Source organism: Centroberyx gerrardi, chromosome 7 (assembly GCF_048128805.1).
Source record: "Centroberyx gerrardi isolate f3 chromosome 7, fCenGer3.hap1.cur.20231027, whole genome shotgun sequence".
Taxonomy (NCBI): domain Eukaryota; kingdom Metazoa; phylum Chordata; class Actinopteri; order Beryciformes; family Berycidae; genus Centroberyx; species Centroberyx gerrardi.
Genome location: NC_136003.1, coordinates 6,094,186 through 6,112,238, shown reverse-complemented (window position 1 = coordinate 6,112,238; position 18,053 = coordinate 6,094,186). Strand labels below are relative to the sequence as shown.

At 40.6% G+C, this 18,053-nt stretch overlaps 3 protein-coding genes across 3 annotated transcripts in view; 2 read left to right on the top strand and 1 right to left on the bottom strand.

Annotated features, from left to right (window-relative positions):
* The window catches only part of LOC139911915 (primary amine oxidase, liver isozyme), a 291,900-nt gene that overhangs the window by 137,571 nt on the left and 136,276 nt on the right, over positions 1-18,053 (bottom strand). The gene's annotated exons all lie outside the window — the stretch shown is intronic.
* Positions 1-18,053, top strand: part of LOC139911912 (proteasome activator complex subunit 3-like) — a 237,036-nt gene that overhangs the window by 164,025 nt on the left and 54,958 nt on the right. The window lies entirely within an intron of this gene.
* LOC139927390 (glucose-6-phosphatase catalytic subunit 1-like) lies at positions 7,237-10,790 on the top strand. Its single transcript, XM_071919514.2, has 5 exons — positions 7,237-7,460; positions 7,589-7,698; positions 8,263-8,368; positions 8,470-8,585; positions 10,264-10,790. Exons 1-5 carry the CDS (start codon positions 7,243-7,245, stop codon positions 10,788-10,790), a joined length of 1,077 nt encoding a protein of 358 aa, XP_071775615.1. The 5' UTR covers positions 7,237-7,242.

Here is an 18,053-nt window from a genome sequence, read left to right as displayed (position 1 = left end):
CAAAAAAAAAGCTCTCTGCACTATAGACTTGTCTGCCTTTTGCTGGGGGTGAAAATTGAAAAAGCGGTCTAAGGCCTCTGATTTTGGCCTTGTAAAAAAATCAACATTTGAAGGGGCACTGACTTCCTGGCCCTGGCTATCTCTGTCAACAGCAGCTGGATTATCCTCAGCCTAGATGAGTAATTAGTATTGATTATTATGTTAGTATACCACTAAAACATAACACTATCAGTAAAATATTAAAATGGTAGTATTTAATCTTAGTACATAATGTTAAGATGTTAATATACTTTTATTAGTATACTAGGCCTAGTAGTACTAGTGGTAGCAGCAGTCGTTGTTGTAGTAACAGGCTAATTTCAACTAGACTGTACAGCAGGTTGAGAAATACAGGGCCCACATTTATCATTTTAGTAGTTTTTGTTTCATTAAACCCAGAAAAAAGATCTGATTTGTGGTTAGTCAAAGCTAATCAAACAAAAAACAGTAAGCCATCATATTAGAATGTCTCATTGATACCTGTGTAGCTACCTCATTTGCGACTGATATGGCTAAAAAGCAAGCTAGCCAAATAAGCCTTATCATCATCAACCTTACCATGTCACTGGTGCTTTGCCTGGGCTCTGGGGGCTGTGTTGGCTCTGACTCTGCTGTTTTGCCCTTGCCCTCATCTCTGCTGTCTGTCTCATTGCTGGGCTCACTATGTTCACCCATGGACGTATTGTGTTGTTCACCGCTAGTACTAGGGCCATCCTCACTGCCGTCTCCACTGGTGGTGGTAGAACTAGCACCAAACGAATAGTCAGTAATTTTGAGGCACTTTGCTGCATCTGCCTCGAGTGACTTCTTTTTTTTTCCCCTCAGCTTTTCAGCACCACCCTTTCGTTTGGTAGCATGTTTTTTATCCATTTTAACGCACTGATACACAGGCTAGGGGTTAGGTTCACGTTCTGATGTGCAGTGTCTGATTGACAGCAGTGATGGGAAAGGGGTGGGACAGACCCACGTGGACCAAAGTTAACTGGCTACGAGGTAGGGATATGGGAAACTATTTGGTAGACCATAGCCTATCATATTAAAACAGCCCCGCCCCACCCCCATGTGGGCCAGTAGCCACAACACTATGGGCCAATCGATCTAGGCACATACCAATCGATTTTCAACTGCAGGTTTTTTTGTCTCTATTTTAATACTATGTGGTTTATCGGCCCAATTGTCCAGCGACCCACCGGGAAAACTCCCGGTACTCCCGATGGCCAGACCGCCCCTGTCTCTCTCAGTTTGTAGGTCTGGAAACCATAACCTCCTCAGTGGTTGACATGTTCCCAGTGCAGATGCACAGACCCTGGCGGAGAGAACTCTTCCTCCTCCTCTTCTGCCTCGTCTCCTTCCTTCTACAGATCTCTCTCACCACTGAGGTACCAATCAATGAATCAATCAATGTGCACTGTCCCTGTTTAAAAATAAATAAAGAATGAATCAGTCAATCAGTCAGTCAGTCTTAACTTTTTTAGCGAACATTGCATACACAGGGAAATGTAATGGTTGTTACATTAGAAATAACAGATTGCTTTCACCATGCCATTTTGTGTCCCCATTTGAATTAAACTGATTGCTTGTGAGAAGGGAGACAAAATGGCTGCTGAAAAATGACTACAAGAAACTAAGCTCAGACTGTCCTCATCTCCCTCTGTTGTATGCAACACAAACCTTGAAAGCTGCACAACAATTCCTGGGGGGTATTGAGCATGTTGTGGCCTTGGCCCCTCTATAAAATGATAATAATTGTTAATTGTTTATTTTCCAGGGAGGCATCTATGTGTTTCAGCTGATTGACTACTACAGCTGTAATGGAGCCTGTCTTCTGTCTGTGGCTGTAGCCGAGTGCCTGGCTGTCGGCTAGGCCTTCGGTCTGTGATGTTACTACCTGCTTTGTGTGTGTGTGTATGTGTGTGTGTGTGGTCTTAACTCATACGAGAAGTCCGTTTGTCTGGCGTGATTGTACTGTATTTGATGATATTTATGCAAGTGTGTGTGTGTGTGTGTGTGTGTGTGTGTGTGTGTGTGCGTATGCATGGCCCATATATGCAACATACATGCTCATGTGGGCTTCAGACACAACTTCACAGTATGTGACTGGCTGTGGTTGGACTGCATATATGTAATAATTTTTTGTCCTCATACTGTGTATTTTTTTTAAAAATGGTGTCAAAACTTGTTACATGTTATTGCTGTCTACACACTATTATTTATGGTATTATGGAGAAAGGTGCTATATTGTAAAGAGTTACAAACTGCATGTATCATTCAGGGGCTGATAGGTTGTATGACTTCATTGAGGACATGGCAGGCCAGAGGCCATGATCTTCTTCAAACTCTGCTGGCGTTACTTAATTCCTATGCTCTGTCTGGTAAGTCACACACTAAGTGCAATCAGCAGAATAGAATAGAATAGAATATCACAACACTTTGCTTTGGAAGAAATATGTTTACACATGAGAAATACTTGCAATACATGCAAGTTTTGTCCAAGTGCAGGCACAATGCAAAGAAGTGCAGAAAACACATGTAAATATAACAGACATGTCCTTCAACTCCAGGAACTAAAACAGTGGAAGGTATAACCTAACAACCATTCATCATTATCTCACAGTTTTAAATGTTTAAAAACATGTTATTTTTGCTACATTATTTCAATATTTTAAGTACTTTAATCTGTGAATATGTTTTATCTCCTAATTTCTTTAGCATCAGTAACTTATAGCTTACAGCATCATTGAGACAGCAGGTTACGAAGAGTAGGACAGGAAAAAGAGTAAAGATAGAGACACAATGAGGAGCGAAGGACCATGAACATGAACCCTGGGGTTGAGGAATCATGCATCCTGCTGATTGCATCAGCACTGAAAAATAAAAATGATTATAATTCAGCTTCAAATCACAAGAAACCCAACTGCAAAATCCTAAACAGAGTAGAAGTGGTTGTCTATATAATGGACAGAGCATGATGCTAACATTGCCAGGGTTAGTATCCATCCAGAATGTACGCACTCATGGTACTGTAAGGTGCTTTGGATAAAATATTATGCCAAATGGTACATGGCACTTAGAATCAGTACAAGGGTTAGTACCTGAGTCCTGTTGCTGCTGAATCATACTATAAAGCAAGGAATCTCTGTCTGTATGTGTGTCCTTTGCATATCTCGAGAACCGTTTATCCGATCTACTTCACACTTGGCGGGTGTATTGTTGGGGACCCAAGGACGTGCAGTGTCGGATTGGACACGCGACACGTTCAATATTAATAAACCTTGAATAAACAAGCGAACAGCGCTCTGTGCAGCAGCGGGGCTCAAAGCAAGCGACTGATAGCCTACGCCTATTTTGAACGGGCACTGCACTAGTGCTGTATAAAAGATGTTAAAATCATGATTGTGTGTACAGTGTTTTTGTAACCTTTTAGGTATTTAGCTGACATGCTTATATAACAACTTACAGTGAGTGATAAGGTAGGCCTTCATTGTCTTGCTCAAGGACATTTGGATATCTGGTAGGGCTTCATTGTGTCACTCAAGGACTTTTGGACATCAGGTAGATCTTCATTGTCTTGCTCAAGGACTTTTGGACATCAGGTAGATCTTCATTGTCTTGCTCAAGGACTTTTGAACATTGTGTAGGGCTTCACTGTCTTGCTCAAAGACATTTGGACATCAGGTAGGGCTTCCTTGTCTTGCTCAAGGACATGTACATCAGGTAGGGCTTCATTGTCTTGCTCAAGGGCATTTGGACTTCAGGTAGGCCTTCATTGTTTTGCTCAAGGACATTTGGACAGTATGCATAGCTGCTGCCAGCTCTAGCCTTTGTCATGGAAAGTTCAGTCTTAGTCACTAGACCACCCTGCTGTGACATCCCGTGATTTGATAACGTCTTACTCTACTTTTGTCTGTCCAGGGTTGCTTCATTTGCTTCTTTCTCGACTACCAGCCCCTGACGTCCACTCAGGGTTATGTGTACCTAGACTGGGCCTACCGTCTGGGCTGGGCCACGGCCCTCTCTTCCATACTCCTGGTTCCGTTCTGGGGTGTCGGCAAGCTCTGCCTCACCAAAGGCAGCCTCAGGCAGGTAGGTGTACAGAATGGAGTGGTGGTTTGGGAGACACAACAGCCAGTGTGTCCATCAATAGCAATATGTCCTGTCGAGATGTCTTTGAGCAAGATGTTTAACCCCTACCTGCTGACTTAATGTATGTCACTCTTGATGAGAGCGTCAGCTAAATGCCTAAAATGTGCCAAAAAAAAAAGTGCCATCCAGGGTATGTACAAGTTGTTGTTGATCGGAAGGTTGCAAAATGGCCTTCATATCAGTGATTTGTGCATTATGTTGGTTGTAAATTCTGCAACATCTGTGCTTCCATTTTCAGACCAAATAAATTATAGTGTTAATTCTGTTGTCTGCATGTTTTTTTCTCTTCACAGCGTCTATCCATCTTGTGTCGCCCTGTGGATTACCCCACCTCTAATGCAGAGCAGCAGAGACATAAGGAACATCTTCAAAATGAAATAGAGATGAAGCCGTTATCACACTTTAGTCCTACCATGCTATGAGTGGGTATGGGATGCATTTTTGGAGGTTGCCTCCTCTTTGTGCTATGAATCACATAAGCCATCATCAATCAGGTATTTGTTCCAGGAGAGAAGCCTGGTAAGTTGTTAAAGTTGCACCAGGCAACTTCGCACTTTGGTGGCCCCAAGTGGCAGTGAGAGATCACTGTTTGCATTTTTGAAAGTTTGAAGGACTTCATTACCCAGAAATTAAGAAATGTAACATCAGTAAACTGCACACTCCTTGGACCTAAGTTTATTCTTGTTAGTGGCTGATAGGGGTGGATATGGTGTAAAAATCTTTTGGCAGCAGGTTCAACCTTTGTTGGTGAGTCCAGTCCAGAGTGCGTGCTCACTGCTGTTTATGAGACAGTTGTGGATTTTGTTCTGGAGTTTTGATTTGTCACTTCCTTTGTGTAGAGAAGATCACCCACAAGTGACCATACCGGACACCTGAAATTAATTTGGGCAATTCAGACAAATCTATGGAATCTCAATTCGCGAGTAAGGGACATTCTTGTAGCTCCACATTGTGATTAAAAATCTTGCCTAGTTCTGCTTTAAAAAATGGGTTTCTAATGTCCAGAGATATAGTTGAGTGGCAAAGTCACCTGCCTCTGGAAACTCTGGAGGAGTGAAGGAGTGGACAGGGGATGGCCGGAGGGTGTCCGCGTGCATCCATGCATGTGTTTGCAGACCGGCGGCCGTGTTTACACGTGGACGTGGATGTACACGCATGCACGTGTGTGTGTATGTGTGTGTGTGCCTGTCTCCTCGGCCGCGTGGTGAATCACGACGTGGCCTGATCCTGTGTCACTGTGGAAACTTGTGGCAGGGAAGTGGACAAGTGCTGGTAAACAACATTAAAGTCCACTATTTTCAAAGAGTCGCCCACTTTCCACTGCAATGCCTCCTCTCTCTTGCTTGTTCTTGTTTTCTGATGCTTTTCCTCTCTCTTCTTCTTTCTCTCACTTGCACTCACACTATTTTATAATTTGTTTTAAAAGTAATAATCCATGATATTTTGACATATGTCCATTTTGCTTCAGCGAACAGTGATTCAACCTATATCCAGTTCATTAAATCTTTTCCATTTGCTGTTCTAAACACCCAGTGTCTGGTAGCTCTTTCCTGGGAAAAATCCTCTGGTGCACAGGAAGTGATGTGTCTTACGTTTCCAGTTTGTTTGGAATAAACAGAAGAAGAACTGGGTAGTTAGCATGAGCAGCGATAGCCACCATGGCTGAACAGACAAAGAAAAGAGCGCCACCTACAGAAACTCAAACTTCATCAACGGAAAATGCAAGGAACAAGATGTGACAGTACAGGACACACTGTTTGATTAACAGGTGATCTCTGGGAAGTTATAGCAATGAGAGCTTATCACCAAAGATGTCGCCAAAATACAAAAAAAAAAAAAGGAATCATGCTTTGCCACTTCAACAAGAGAGACAATCATTTGCAAGGTTACGTCAAATTTAGACTGAATAGACAAGTGTATTTTTACATAACAATCTTGCGTAGTGCAGCTTTAAGATTGCTCTACATCCAGGGGCTTGGCATTTCTTTATTTATTGTGTGTGTATGAGTGCAGTTGTGTGTGTACGTGTGTGTGTGTGTGGTGTGTTAATCATTGCTACCTAGATTTATCAGGTGCTGAAACCATGATGGCATGTTTACCCCCTCCACCACATCCTCTCTCACCTCTCTTTTCCCATCTTTCTCTCTCTCACTCTCACTCTCTCCATCACTCTCACTCTCTCCCCCTCCCTTCTCTCTTCCCTCTCTCCCTCCGGTCCAAAGTCCATGCCTGATGATGGCCTGACCAGTTGATCCATCTGAGTATAAAAGAGACCCGTGTGTCAGACTAGCAGCACACAGCCACACACACACACAGAGACACTTCACTCTTAGCTTTATCTCTCTTTCACACATACACAGCACCAACATGCTGTACACTCACACTCATCCAATAGAGATCACAAATACTTTTTCCCCCTATGATTGAGCCATTTCACAATATTTAATTGAGATATGATCAGTTCACACACTCACCCCATAGAAACACACATACTGTAAACATTACACTACTAATTATAGAAGTCAAATAGCACACACACACACACACAGAGGACACTCTCACCATATAAACAGGTCTGGCTGTGTCAGCGGGCATCTCAGCGGACACCTTTGAGACCACTTCAACTAAGGACCCCCCCCACACACACACACACACACACACACACACACACACACACACACACCAGTTTTACTGATAGGGCTTTTGTTTATAGCAGGGACAGAAGACTGTAGAAGTCAGTCTGTTGTCTTGTTTGTTCGACTCACATAAGCGTCGATTTTTGAAGGCCAGAAGAAGAAAATCCAACTGGGAAAAATTCTGTAAGTATTCAACATTTTTGGAATATGTGATAGGATTTTGATGCACTTATTTAACACACATACACACACAATAACATGCACGTTACACATGCACACATATGTCTGCACACACATACAAGCAATATTCTCACACTAATTGAAAGTAAAACACAATTTGAAAGTGGTGCAAGGGACTTCAGACACACACACACACACACACAATTACTCTAACAGCCTGCTCGTCTGCTCTCTTGCAGTGATAATGGACTTGCTCCACAGCTCCGGGGTGAGCGCCACCCACTACCTGCAGAGACACTACGGACACAGCCAGGGCTTCTTCCTGTTGGTCTCCACGGCAACGGACCTACGCAACACCTTCTTCCTGTTGTTCCCCGTCTGGTTCCACCTACGGCAGGCCAAAGCGGTCAAACTGGTCTGGGTGGCAGCGGTGGGAGACTGGCTCAACCTCATGCTGAAATGGTGAGCGGTTTAATAACTATGATGATGATGATGATGATGATGGTAATGATCAATCTCAAACCATCGTTGATCACTTTTAAATCACATTTTTCTATATATAAGTATGTGGATGATCTGATTATGTTCAGGCTTCTGTTTGGAGAGCGTCCCTATTGGTGGGTTCAGGAGACAGATTACTATGGCAACTCCTCCCAGCCAATGATAGAGCAGTTCCCCATGACCTGTGAGACTGGGCCAGGTAGGAACACGCCTTTATCTCATTCTTTTATCTCCTTTCATTTCACATATTCATTTTTTCTATGGTGTTTCTCCTTTTATTTTTTACTATTCTCGTTTTTATGTATTCCCATGAAGCACTTTGTAAACTCTTCTTTTAGATATATGCTATATAAATATGGTTAATTGTATTACTATTCTTATTAACCATATTTAGAAAGAATATCATGTGTGTGAAAGAGGCTAGCTGCAGCTGGCTTCAATTCACTTTAAATTTCATTGATTCAGGAAGTAGATTTTATTCAAAATTTAAAAACTGCAAAAGGTTTATATGCAACCTATTACGGAAAGATGAATAAATAAATACATAAATAAACAAATAAAGACATAAATAAATAAATAAATAAATGCTCCATCATTAGCAAATGAATTCAATTTTCTATTTACATTTTAATTTGATTCAGATGAAGATTAATTAACCCTAGTCCAAATGGAAATTCCAGATCTATTCAGTTAAATCCCATTTGGATAATTATTTTAAAGTGGACCTGCAACTTCCTGAAAAGTTAATTTCCTCCTCTGACAGGAAGTCCGTCGGGTCACGCCATGGGGGCTGCGGGAGTCTACTACGCCATGATGTCATCACTCCTCACCACAGTGCTGAAGGAACACGGAAGTCGCATCAGGAAATGGTGAGGTGAACTTTCCAATTACCTTTAAATACTGTTTGCCCTAGTTTGTGTGGACGATACTGACCTGTATGTGTGTGTTTATTTGTGTGTGTTCTCCTCAGGTGTGTGTGTGGCTTGCTGTGGACGGCGTTCTGGTGCGTGCAGGTGTGTGTGTGTCTCTCCAGAGTCTTCCTCGCCGCTCACTTCCCACACCAGGTCATAGCGGGGGTCATCATAGGTCAGTGCAGCGCACCTCATGCTGCGTTCAAGTCATATCGGAAGTTTCAGAAGGATCATCATTGCTACAACTTGTTTTACTCGTTGGAACGGTCACATTTTAGTTATCAATTTAAAATCAACCAGAAATTAACTGCAGTAGATATCGCTTGCTTTTCATTAAGTAGAGTTGATTGTATTACTGTGAATATAGCTGATAATTTCAATTTTTATTATCTTGGACTGCTGACATCAGTGGATTCGCTGCAGTGTTTACCACCTGTGTTGAAACACTTCCACAATTCGTGACACCAAGTGGGAGAAATCATAACTGCCAAAAAAATTCCCACGTCCTACTTGTAAATACCACTAGGAGGCTGAGGTGGACGCTTTGTCCCAGTCGGAATCTCATATTTACCGTAATTCCGACATGACATGAACACAGCATAAGTTACTCACGTTACTGCAATTGAGTACGTTTTTTGTGTGCTTGTACTTTTTTGAGTATTTTTTAAAGTCAGTAATTTTACTTTTACTTAAAGGATAAGGCTGGTGTTTTTTAATGCATTGCTTACCGTCAACAAATCCTATGAAAATAACAAAATCAACAATGCGTTTGCTCTACTCCCGTTACTTTCTGACTTCCCACGTTCCCTTTTTAGCCTTCAACCCGGAAGTCATTGGCTCCAACTGTAAGCTAAAAACCTTTAAATACAGCTCACAAAGACATAGTTTCAATTTTAAAAATCGCTAACTGTTACCATGAAAAGTCAGGCTGTTATAGTTATTACCAAATCAAATTCAAACGGGAACAAATTCTTCATTATGCCGGGGACTATTTTCGGTGCTACGGAACTACTTTCCTGAGATTGCAAACATGTCTACAGCTGGCTATTAAGTTGTTTGAGGAAAAAGTCGGCCGGCCCGGTGCATCGCGATGATGAAATATGTTGCCCAGAGCAACAGCATGGCTCTTTGACGTGTTTTTAATAGTTTTTTTAATACAATGGAGTTCTATGGCTGCTGGGACATGAGGCTTTATTGGGCACCGGCTACATGGACGAGACTTGTTGGCAAAACAAAATCATTGCTGATTTTGTTATTTTCATAGGATTTGTTGACGGTAAGCAACGCATTAAAAAACACCAGCCTTATCCTTTAAGTATGTTTTTACTGAAGTACTGTACTTCACTACATTTTAAATCACATCCATTACAGAGTATACATTTTGAAAGCTCTTCATAAGCAACAGAAACTGGAGCATTTGGCTTTACCTTATTTTAAAATTTCCAAATTTTTTTCCAAATTAAAAGAATCTAGTTTTGCCCTCTTGTCCTTTTAGAATTGCAATGATCACATCTAACACTGCTCTCTTTTCTAAAAAGTAACTTAGTAAGTTTTACTGACGACATTTTAAATAAGACACTTTTTACTTTTACTTCAGTAGATCTTTACACCAGTACTTTTACTTCTACTTAAGAAAAATGTCATCAAAGTAACAATACTTCTACTTGAATAGGACATTCTAGTACTCTTTCCACCGTACTGCCCTTTCTCTGTCTGTATCCCTGCAGCTCTCTCTCTATTCTCTCTTCTCTCTAGCTCAGTTCAAAAACAAGAATGGGTATATTTCTTTACGACAAACCCTGTCTCTCCCTTCTTCTTCTTCTTCTTCTTCTTCTTCTTCTTCTTCTTCCCAGGCATCCTGGTAGCAGAAGCCCTCGGCCGCGCCCGCTGGATCTGCGAGGCCAGCCTGTGCCGCTACCTCCTCACCTCCCTGCTCCTCCTCTCACTGGCCCTCCTCCTCTTCCTCTTCCTCGGGTGCGCGGGCGTCGACCTCCTCTGGACTCTGGAGAAAGCCCGGCGCCGGTGCCGCCGAGCCGAGTGGGTCAGCCTGGACACCAGCCCCTTCGCCAGCCTGTTCCGCAACACCGGCACTCTGCTGGGTCTGGGCCTGGGGCTGCACTCTCCTCTCTATGTGGAGACGAAGAGAATAGTCGCTGGCAGTAGAAGGGGTGACGGCGCCGCCTACAGGTTGATCTGTATAAGTGCGACACTGGTGCTGTTACATTTGTTCGACTCTGCCTTCAGGCCGTCCGTCCACACCGGAGCGCTCTACTATGTGCTGTGGTTCTGTAAAAGTGCCACGGTGCCACTGGCTACTGTGGCCATCGTGCCATACTGTGTGGCCGGAGCTCTGGGCTACAAAGGGAAGAAACAGCTGTGAGATAGACAGTGGTGGACTGGCTGGACTGATGCATGTCATGTACTGGTGAAGCTGTGGGTTCGAATCTGGCTCACAACCTGCATATACAGTATATGTTTGTATTCCTGTCTCCCCTCTTTCCTGCCACCAGAGGTGGAAAGTAACTAAGTACATTTACTCAAGTATGTAGGCAATATTCCACTTAGTTTTAACATGGGGGTTATTCGGCACTTGACCACCATGAAAACCAGAATATAAACTAATCACCAAGATCGGATGCAGCTGGATGAGTTTGTAGTGTTCAGATTTTTACTTCCCATTCATTTGAATGAGCCACGGAAATAGAATGAAAACTGACATTTTGCATGTTGGTGAACTATTATAAACAGTTATTGGCAATGTACCTTACATTTCTGCCTCTATGTTGTTGTTTGGTGGTGTATTTTTCTTCTTATTCTTATTTTTCCTACAAATAATACGAGTGCACACTATTTTGTAAGCAAAATGAAATAAAATAAGCTCATTATTTTCCATAGTGGGTTTTCTGTTCTCACCATCAGTCATTTTGTCAGAGCAGGTGTCAGGTTTTATCAATCTTGTTTTTTTGGATATCTTGTGTTGGAATGAAGCTCCTCAGCTGTTGGGAAAGCAATGGGCCGGGTGTATGAAGACGATGTCTGTCTGACCTGCCAGTCCAGACTAACATCAGTGGAGAGCTTTTACTGCGAAAAGTCTCATTACAGCAAATGAAAATATTGTCATGATAATGCAATACTTTATTGATTCCTGTAAGGTAAATCTCTTGTTGCTGAACAAAGGATCAGCTACAAAACGGCACCAATAAGAGTGAATTATTTAACTTTTGTATTGTAAATATCAAGGGTGGAAGTAAATAATTACATTTACTCACGTTACTGTAATTGAGTGGCTTTTTTGTGTACTTGTACTGTTTTGAGTATTTTCTTAAAGTCAGTCATTTTACTTTTACTTAAGGACCTTTTTCTCCACCATGAGAAACTGGACTAAATAATAATAGACAAATACAAATTGTGGAACCATTCACAGTGAGAAGAGTAATCTGACTTTACTTTGTTTGTGCAGTTTATGTTGTAATTTCCCAATTTTAAAGTTAAAAGAATCAAACTTGAACTCTGTCCTCTCGTCCTTTTAGAATCACAGCTAACACTGCTCTCTTTTCTAAAAAGTAACTCAGTAACTTTTACTCTGAGGACATTTTAAATGAGACACTTTTTACTTTTTCTTCAGTAGGTTTTTACACCAGTACTTTTACTTCTACTGAAGTAAAACCAAAGTAACTGTACTTCTACTTGAGTAGGACATTCTAGTACTTTTTCCACCACTGGTAAATGTAGCATATAGTAAACAGAGTATGTAGAGGAGCACCATTACACCAGAACAAATCTACAGAACATATCATCATATCTCCGATTTTGGTGATTTTTAACTGCAATTGAAGGGTTACATTGTTTATCTATGAGTTGAAAAAATCTACAACCCTTGGGTTTATGAAAACATTTCAAAACCAATAAGATAAACTGATCATCAAGCCAGAAACATGGCTGTTTTTCTGCTGATATTTTGGAGATACAAGGTTTTTACCCGACAACAACAATATGTAGTTGTAAGTGAAGGTGATTAAACAGGATAATGAGGTGGTGATTTGGTTTTGAGTGATTTGACTCTGTATAAATAATGGCTTTCCCCACATAACAAGAGTGCTTGTATGTTTCCATTAGATCAGAGCCCAGAGGGAAATTCAATTGGCTCAGTTTTGGTTTTGGTGTAAATATTTACACACTTGTCTTAATGGGAAAGCTCTGCATTTTTCCCACTTGGGTTCTTTATCCAGCATACTTTTCTTTTCAGATCTTTTTTTTTCCCCCCATGAACGCAATACATAATACTGCATGTGTGTTTATGTGTGTGTTAATGTGTGTGTGGTGGAAGTATTCTGTAATAAAAGAGACTGTCGAGACTGTAGAGTTGTCTTTCTGTCATTTTTATTGCTTGCAAGCAAGGCACAAGATGTTCACTCATGAAGTGTGTGGAACAAAAAGGCGCAAAACAGTAGTTTGCCTGCAGTATTAAAAGGTGAAATCCAGTCTACAAACATCACCATTTCCCAACACACAGGATCTGGTGTAACTATTTCTTATGCTATTTAGGGTGATATGCTTATCTCATGATACGATTTGATACGCGATATGGAGTTCACGATTCAATACAACCACGATACGATGTAATAAATAAACATTCAATGACAACAAAGTCTGTCTGTGCAGAATTATGTTTATTTCTGAGCCACAAATCTTCCTAGCAATGGCATTGGCTTGCTAGAATGTAAACAACAATTTAAAAATGTCATTACAAAGTGACAATAATAATAATAATAATAAGAGGCTAAACTCAACACTGTCAGTTGAACGGATGCTTTATTGAGTTAGGCTCAACACAACCCCCCCCACACACACACACACGCACGCACACACACACTCACACACACTCGCACACACACACTTACCTGACCTACACTCACGTACCAAACCCTGACCATTTCCCCTGTGTGTGGGGGGAATATTCATTTTAAAACTAAAAAAAGGAGGATATCACTTTGTCCCTAAGGTCGCTTGACTTGTACCCATAAATGCCTATATGCATGCATACATAAAAATAAATAAAATGTACTTCATATCTCATTCTCATGGTTTTGGATGTTCTGCGTTTACAGTGACAGTTGCAACCTGTTATCGTTGCCTCTGGTAAAATTTGAAACAGCAAAGGGTGTCTATCGGTTGCCATGGTGACGACTGCTTCCAATTCTTCCCGTAGAGTGGCAAGGGCGTCCCACAGTTTGTCAATTTATTCATACCCTTCATTAGAAGTGCCCTCCACAGCTGCGAGTGCAACTTGAGTTGGAGTGACACTTGGTGGTGAAGTGGTAGTGGGTAGAGAGTGGTTTGGGAAAGGGCCTATCCCAAATGTTTGGCATGTACCTCGCCTTGTTTGTGCTATACAATTGATACAGGTAATGTAAATCTAGAATTAAAAAAAAAGAAGAAATTGTAATATTTAGTTTGTAGTCTCAAAATGGTTTGTTAATTCAAATTGTAGTGTGGCTTTTCCCTGGTGATTCCTGATTCCTTCTACAACTGCCCCTCCACCTCATGAATTTGTCACTGATATGCGCATGTCCAATATTACAGGTGTGCTCCTATGGTGAGGATCCAGGCTTGGTCCCGTGCTGTAGGCTTATGACTGATGTTCCAGGCTGTGCAGTGATAGCAGGCCAGTCGCCCTTTTCTTCTGTCTCACACAAAGTATAGCTTAAGCTTCATGCAGGTAACTGTAAATATCATCCATCCAGTATAGGGTATTGATCCCTGCATCCTTTTCTCCAAGGATCCAGTGCCAGGCTGCTGTCTTGCCTTGGTGTTTTATTTGATAAACTGTCTTGTTTAAGCTGTTTTGCCCAAATAGCAGCTAGTGCCCGTTTTATACTGTTTGTAAACCACTTCCTATTGTTGGATTTTTATATTGTTGATGTAGCGATACCAGGGAGACATTTGCAGAAAGCCCACAACCTTTCTGTTGCCTTCTTGAATCAACACCAAATGGCCTATCACAACAAGTAGCCATAAAGGTGTCTATTAAGACACAGTCCATGGCTCAAGGAGTTGAGTTTATGCCAGCCAGAGATGTCTCCACCGGACAGCTCAGGAAATTAACGACAGGATACCAACCCGGCGAAGAGGTTTGAAACTCTCTCACACATTCCACAATTAACGACCTTTATCTTTCAGCCATCAGGAGGAGAAGGACTCAAGAACTCAGGAATACTAGTGAACTATACAATCACACATCCATACTTTTCACACATCTGAATATTGGGAATCACCCTCCTTTCTTCATTTGGAGTACCAGACTGTTCTGATTAATCAGAAGGGACAGTCACCATTAGGTGAGAACGGGAATACACACCGTGTCAATACGAAGGAACCAATGACTGCTGTTGACACTTTCCAGAGTCTCATCACTACCCCCTCTCTGAAACAGGACAGTCATAAATCTCTCCCCTTTTCACATTCCTTTAAAACCTACTTTCAACTATATTTTCCAAATGTCTTTAATGAATCTATTATGTAGTTTGAAGTATACTAGATGTGTTAACTATAGGCCCATATATATGTTGAAGATGTTTAATCAATAGCTAAGTTACATGCATAGACAATGATGTGTTAAATGATTGAAGTGTATTAGATATTCACCCTGAGACACTCTCCCATTTTCATGGTAGTACACTGCCACCTTGTGGTCATTTATAGCAACGACATGTCAGTATAAAATGTCAGTGTGTTCGAATCTATTAAATGATTAAATTGTCTTTTGATATTAATCACGCAGTTAGAAACACAAGTTACATATATGAGTTAACTTGGTGAAGACTTTATAGCCACAGATATGACCATGAAGGTTTATTTGATGTCCTTATATTGATGTTCTAGCTATATAAGTTTGAATGTAAGTTCACAGGATTTTATTATTTCGATCAATTGACAACAGTAGCCTAATTGGTGGAGATGTAAAATACCTACGTATTATTTTAAAAGAAATCTTTATTAAGATCACTTAATAACGGATCCCAAAATAAAATAGACTAGAGGAATGATTCCTCTTGCATTCCTTTTCCCCCTCCTTCTCGGTCCGGGGTGAAATCTTCTCAAACAAAGAAATTAAGTAGTAAACAAGGCGTAACAGAAAAAGAGCGCGAAGCATGATTTGCATGGAAAACCACGCCTGAAAATCAAAGAGCTATAAAACTTTCTTATCTAGCTTTTCAGTGAGTTCAACATTCCGCCCTCGCCAAGAAACCTGCTGAAGCCAAGATCAACAATTTAGCTACAATTCGACTTTAGTTGAAACTTAGAGTTTGAACCTGGAGTTCGAGACGTCTTCTCCAGATGAACTTAAGAATCGCGTACAAGAAGTTTGAACCTTGCGTCTAATAGTTAAGAAGTTATCAACGCTCGGCCAAGCGAAGATCATTTTCGAAGCGATTTAGGAACAAGATCATTTAGTTTTTACAACAGTTAGAAGAGCTAGAAACGTCAACTCTTCCAAGACCAGCAGTCAAACACTGGTGCAGCATCGCCGCAGTGTTCCACATCCAGAGAGGCCTGTTGTCTACAGCTGTGAAAAGCCGGTAGCGCTGCTTGCCTCGTGACGATAACACATCAGAGACCAGCTGTTCCACCAGCGTCTGCCGTTGCCAGGTAACCGGCCACGCCGAGTCCGTCTCTCCGAGCTCAGCGGGACCAGACAACCCGACCGGCAGGACTTCCAACTGAACAAAGTAGGCTCTGATTATCCACGTCTTTACCGCTGAGAGTTGATGCAAAAGTTTAGATTCAAATTACCTAAATAGATCAGGAAAAATTTGGCTTTTATAGTTTAGTTGCCCCGTAGCTTCCCGCCTCGTTTCTCTGGTTGATTGATCCATACATACCTCCATTTACTGCTGCCAATTCTTATTCCCACATTTCATTATAATTTCCCTTTCATTCTTATTTTGTTTCATTGCATTTCATGTCTATTTTTAGTCTATAGTTTCCGTGCTTCATTCTGGTGATCAATATAAGTGCCTTATATTGCTTATCTCATTGAACATTGTTATGCTTGAATAGTTAAATAAATATTCCCATTTATTACAGAGAAGTTGTTATGTGTTTCCTTACTTGCAGAGTAAAGTAATCCCTGAACTGAAAAAATTTCATGATCTTTAGACTGATGACTGATTAGTATAAGTAAAGGTCCTTCATCTACGAAGGTGGTGCCCCTTACGAGTGTAAATTGATATCTTTATCAAAGTTTCATATTTTCATACCTTTACTAAATTCTAGATTTGATAATTTCGACTCTACACGCTACATTGAATACTGTTGCTGTCTGCATTGCAAAAAATATGTTTGCTCATGCACCGACTGTGTAGTTCGTAACCTCATGCTAGAGGCTTCATTTGTTTCCCTTTCTTTCCTCTGAGCAGAGGGAAAACACTGCAGGGAGTAGACTGGGTCCTGGTCCATCTTCACTGCATGCGGTGTGGTATCTGTCCTCATTCTGCCACCTAGTGGTGGTCCCTTTGAATTACCTCCCCACTTGCTGCTGCTACAACATTTTATCTATGTTTATTATCTTGTAATAAAGAGATTATTGATTGGATTAACCTGTTTGCCTTCTAGTTACTTACTAGTTAGTTACCCCTACAGCAAATTAAATAAACATTTTTGACTGAAATTAATGCACATCTTCTGCTGTGTGAAATCTAACATTTTGTTAGATTTACCCTTCACCATGCCATCAGTGTTTTTATAACTGTTATGATGTAGATGTTGATTTCCGTTGTCGTTGGGTTTTAAGTCTTTATGGTCTGATTGGTATGTTTAGTGCTATACCTTATTTATTTAAAGGTGTTTTTTCTCATCTGTTGAGTACTGTCATGTATTTGTATAGGTGTTTTATGTGATATGACTGTGAAAATTCACAAAACAAAAAACATTTTAGTAATAAAGGCAGTGATGTGATCAAGGATGTTTAATGAAGACAGACAAAATTAGATTTTATTTGAGCGATTAGTGCATTGCAATATTTAAAAAATATTTTTTTTGCAGACAGTTTCAGATTATCTCCAGTTACAGCATCACAACTGGACAAGTCGGTAGGTCATGACTGCTACCCTCCCTAAATGACCTACAGAAAAAAATTCAAACTATGTTTAAAATATTCCAAAGCACATTCCACCCTGACATATAGTAGGCGACAAGTCTTTTATACTTTTTATTCATTTTTGTCTTTATTTTTTTTTTGGCCCCTTGTTTGATTTTTTCATTTGTATTCCATATGCTGTGTGATTTCTGATGTTTTGATATGAAACACTTAAATTATGTATATGCGTGTAAACTAAATCTGTCTGTTTTTTGATAACTGCTAAATAAACAATTTATTATTATAAAACACATTAAGAGAAACTGAATAATGTGGCTTTTGAAAATTTCAGAAGCAACTCTAATATTACTTCTAGTCACATTTTATTTTGAAATAAATACCCGGAACTAAAGACCTAGAATACCGGAAGTACACAAAGAAGCCCGTGTTGTTAGCAGCGTCAAGTTGTCTGTTTTAGCCAGAATAAATACTGAAAGTAAGGTGACTTCGCCTTCAAAATAAAAGCGTAACACCTGTTACTCCTGGAAAAAGAACTACAAATCG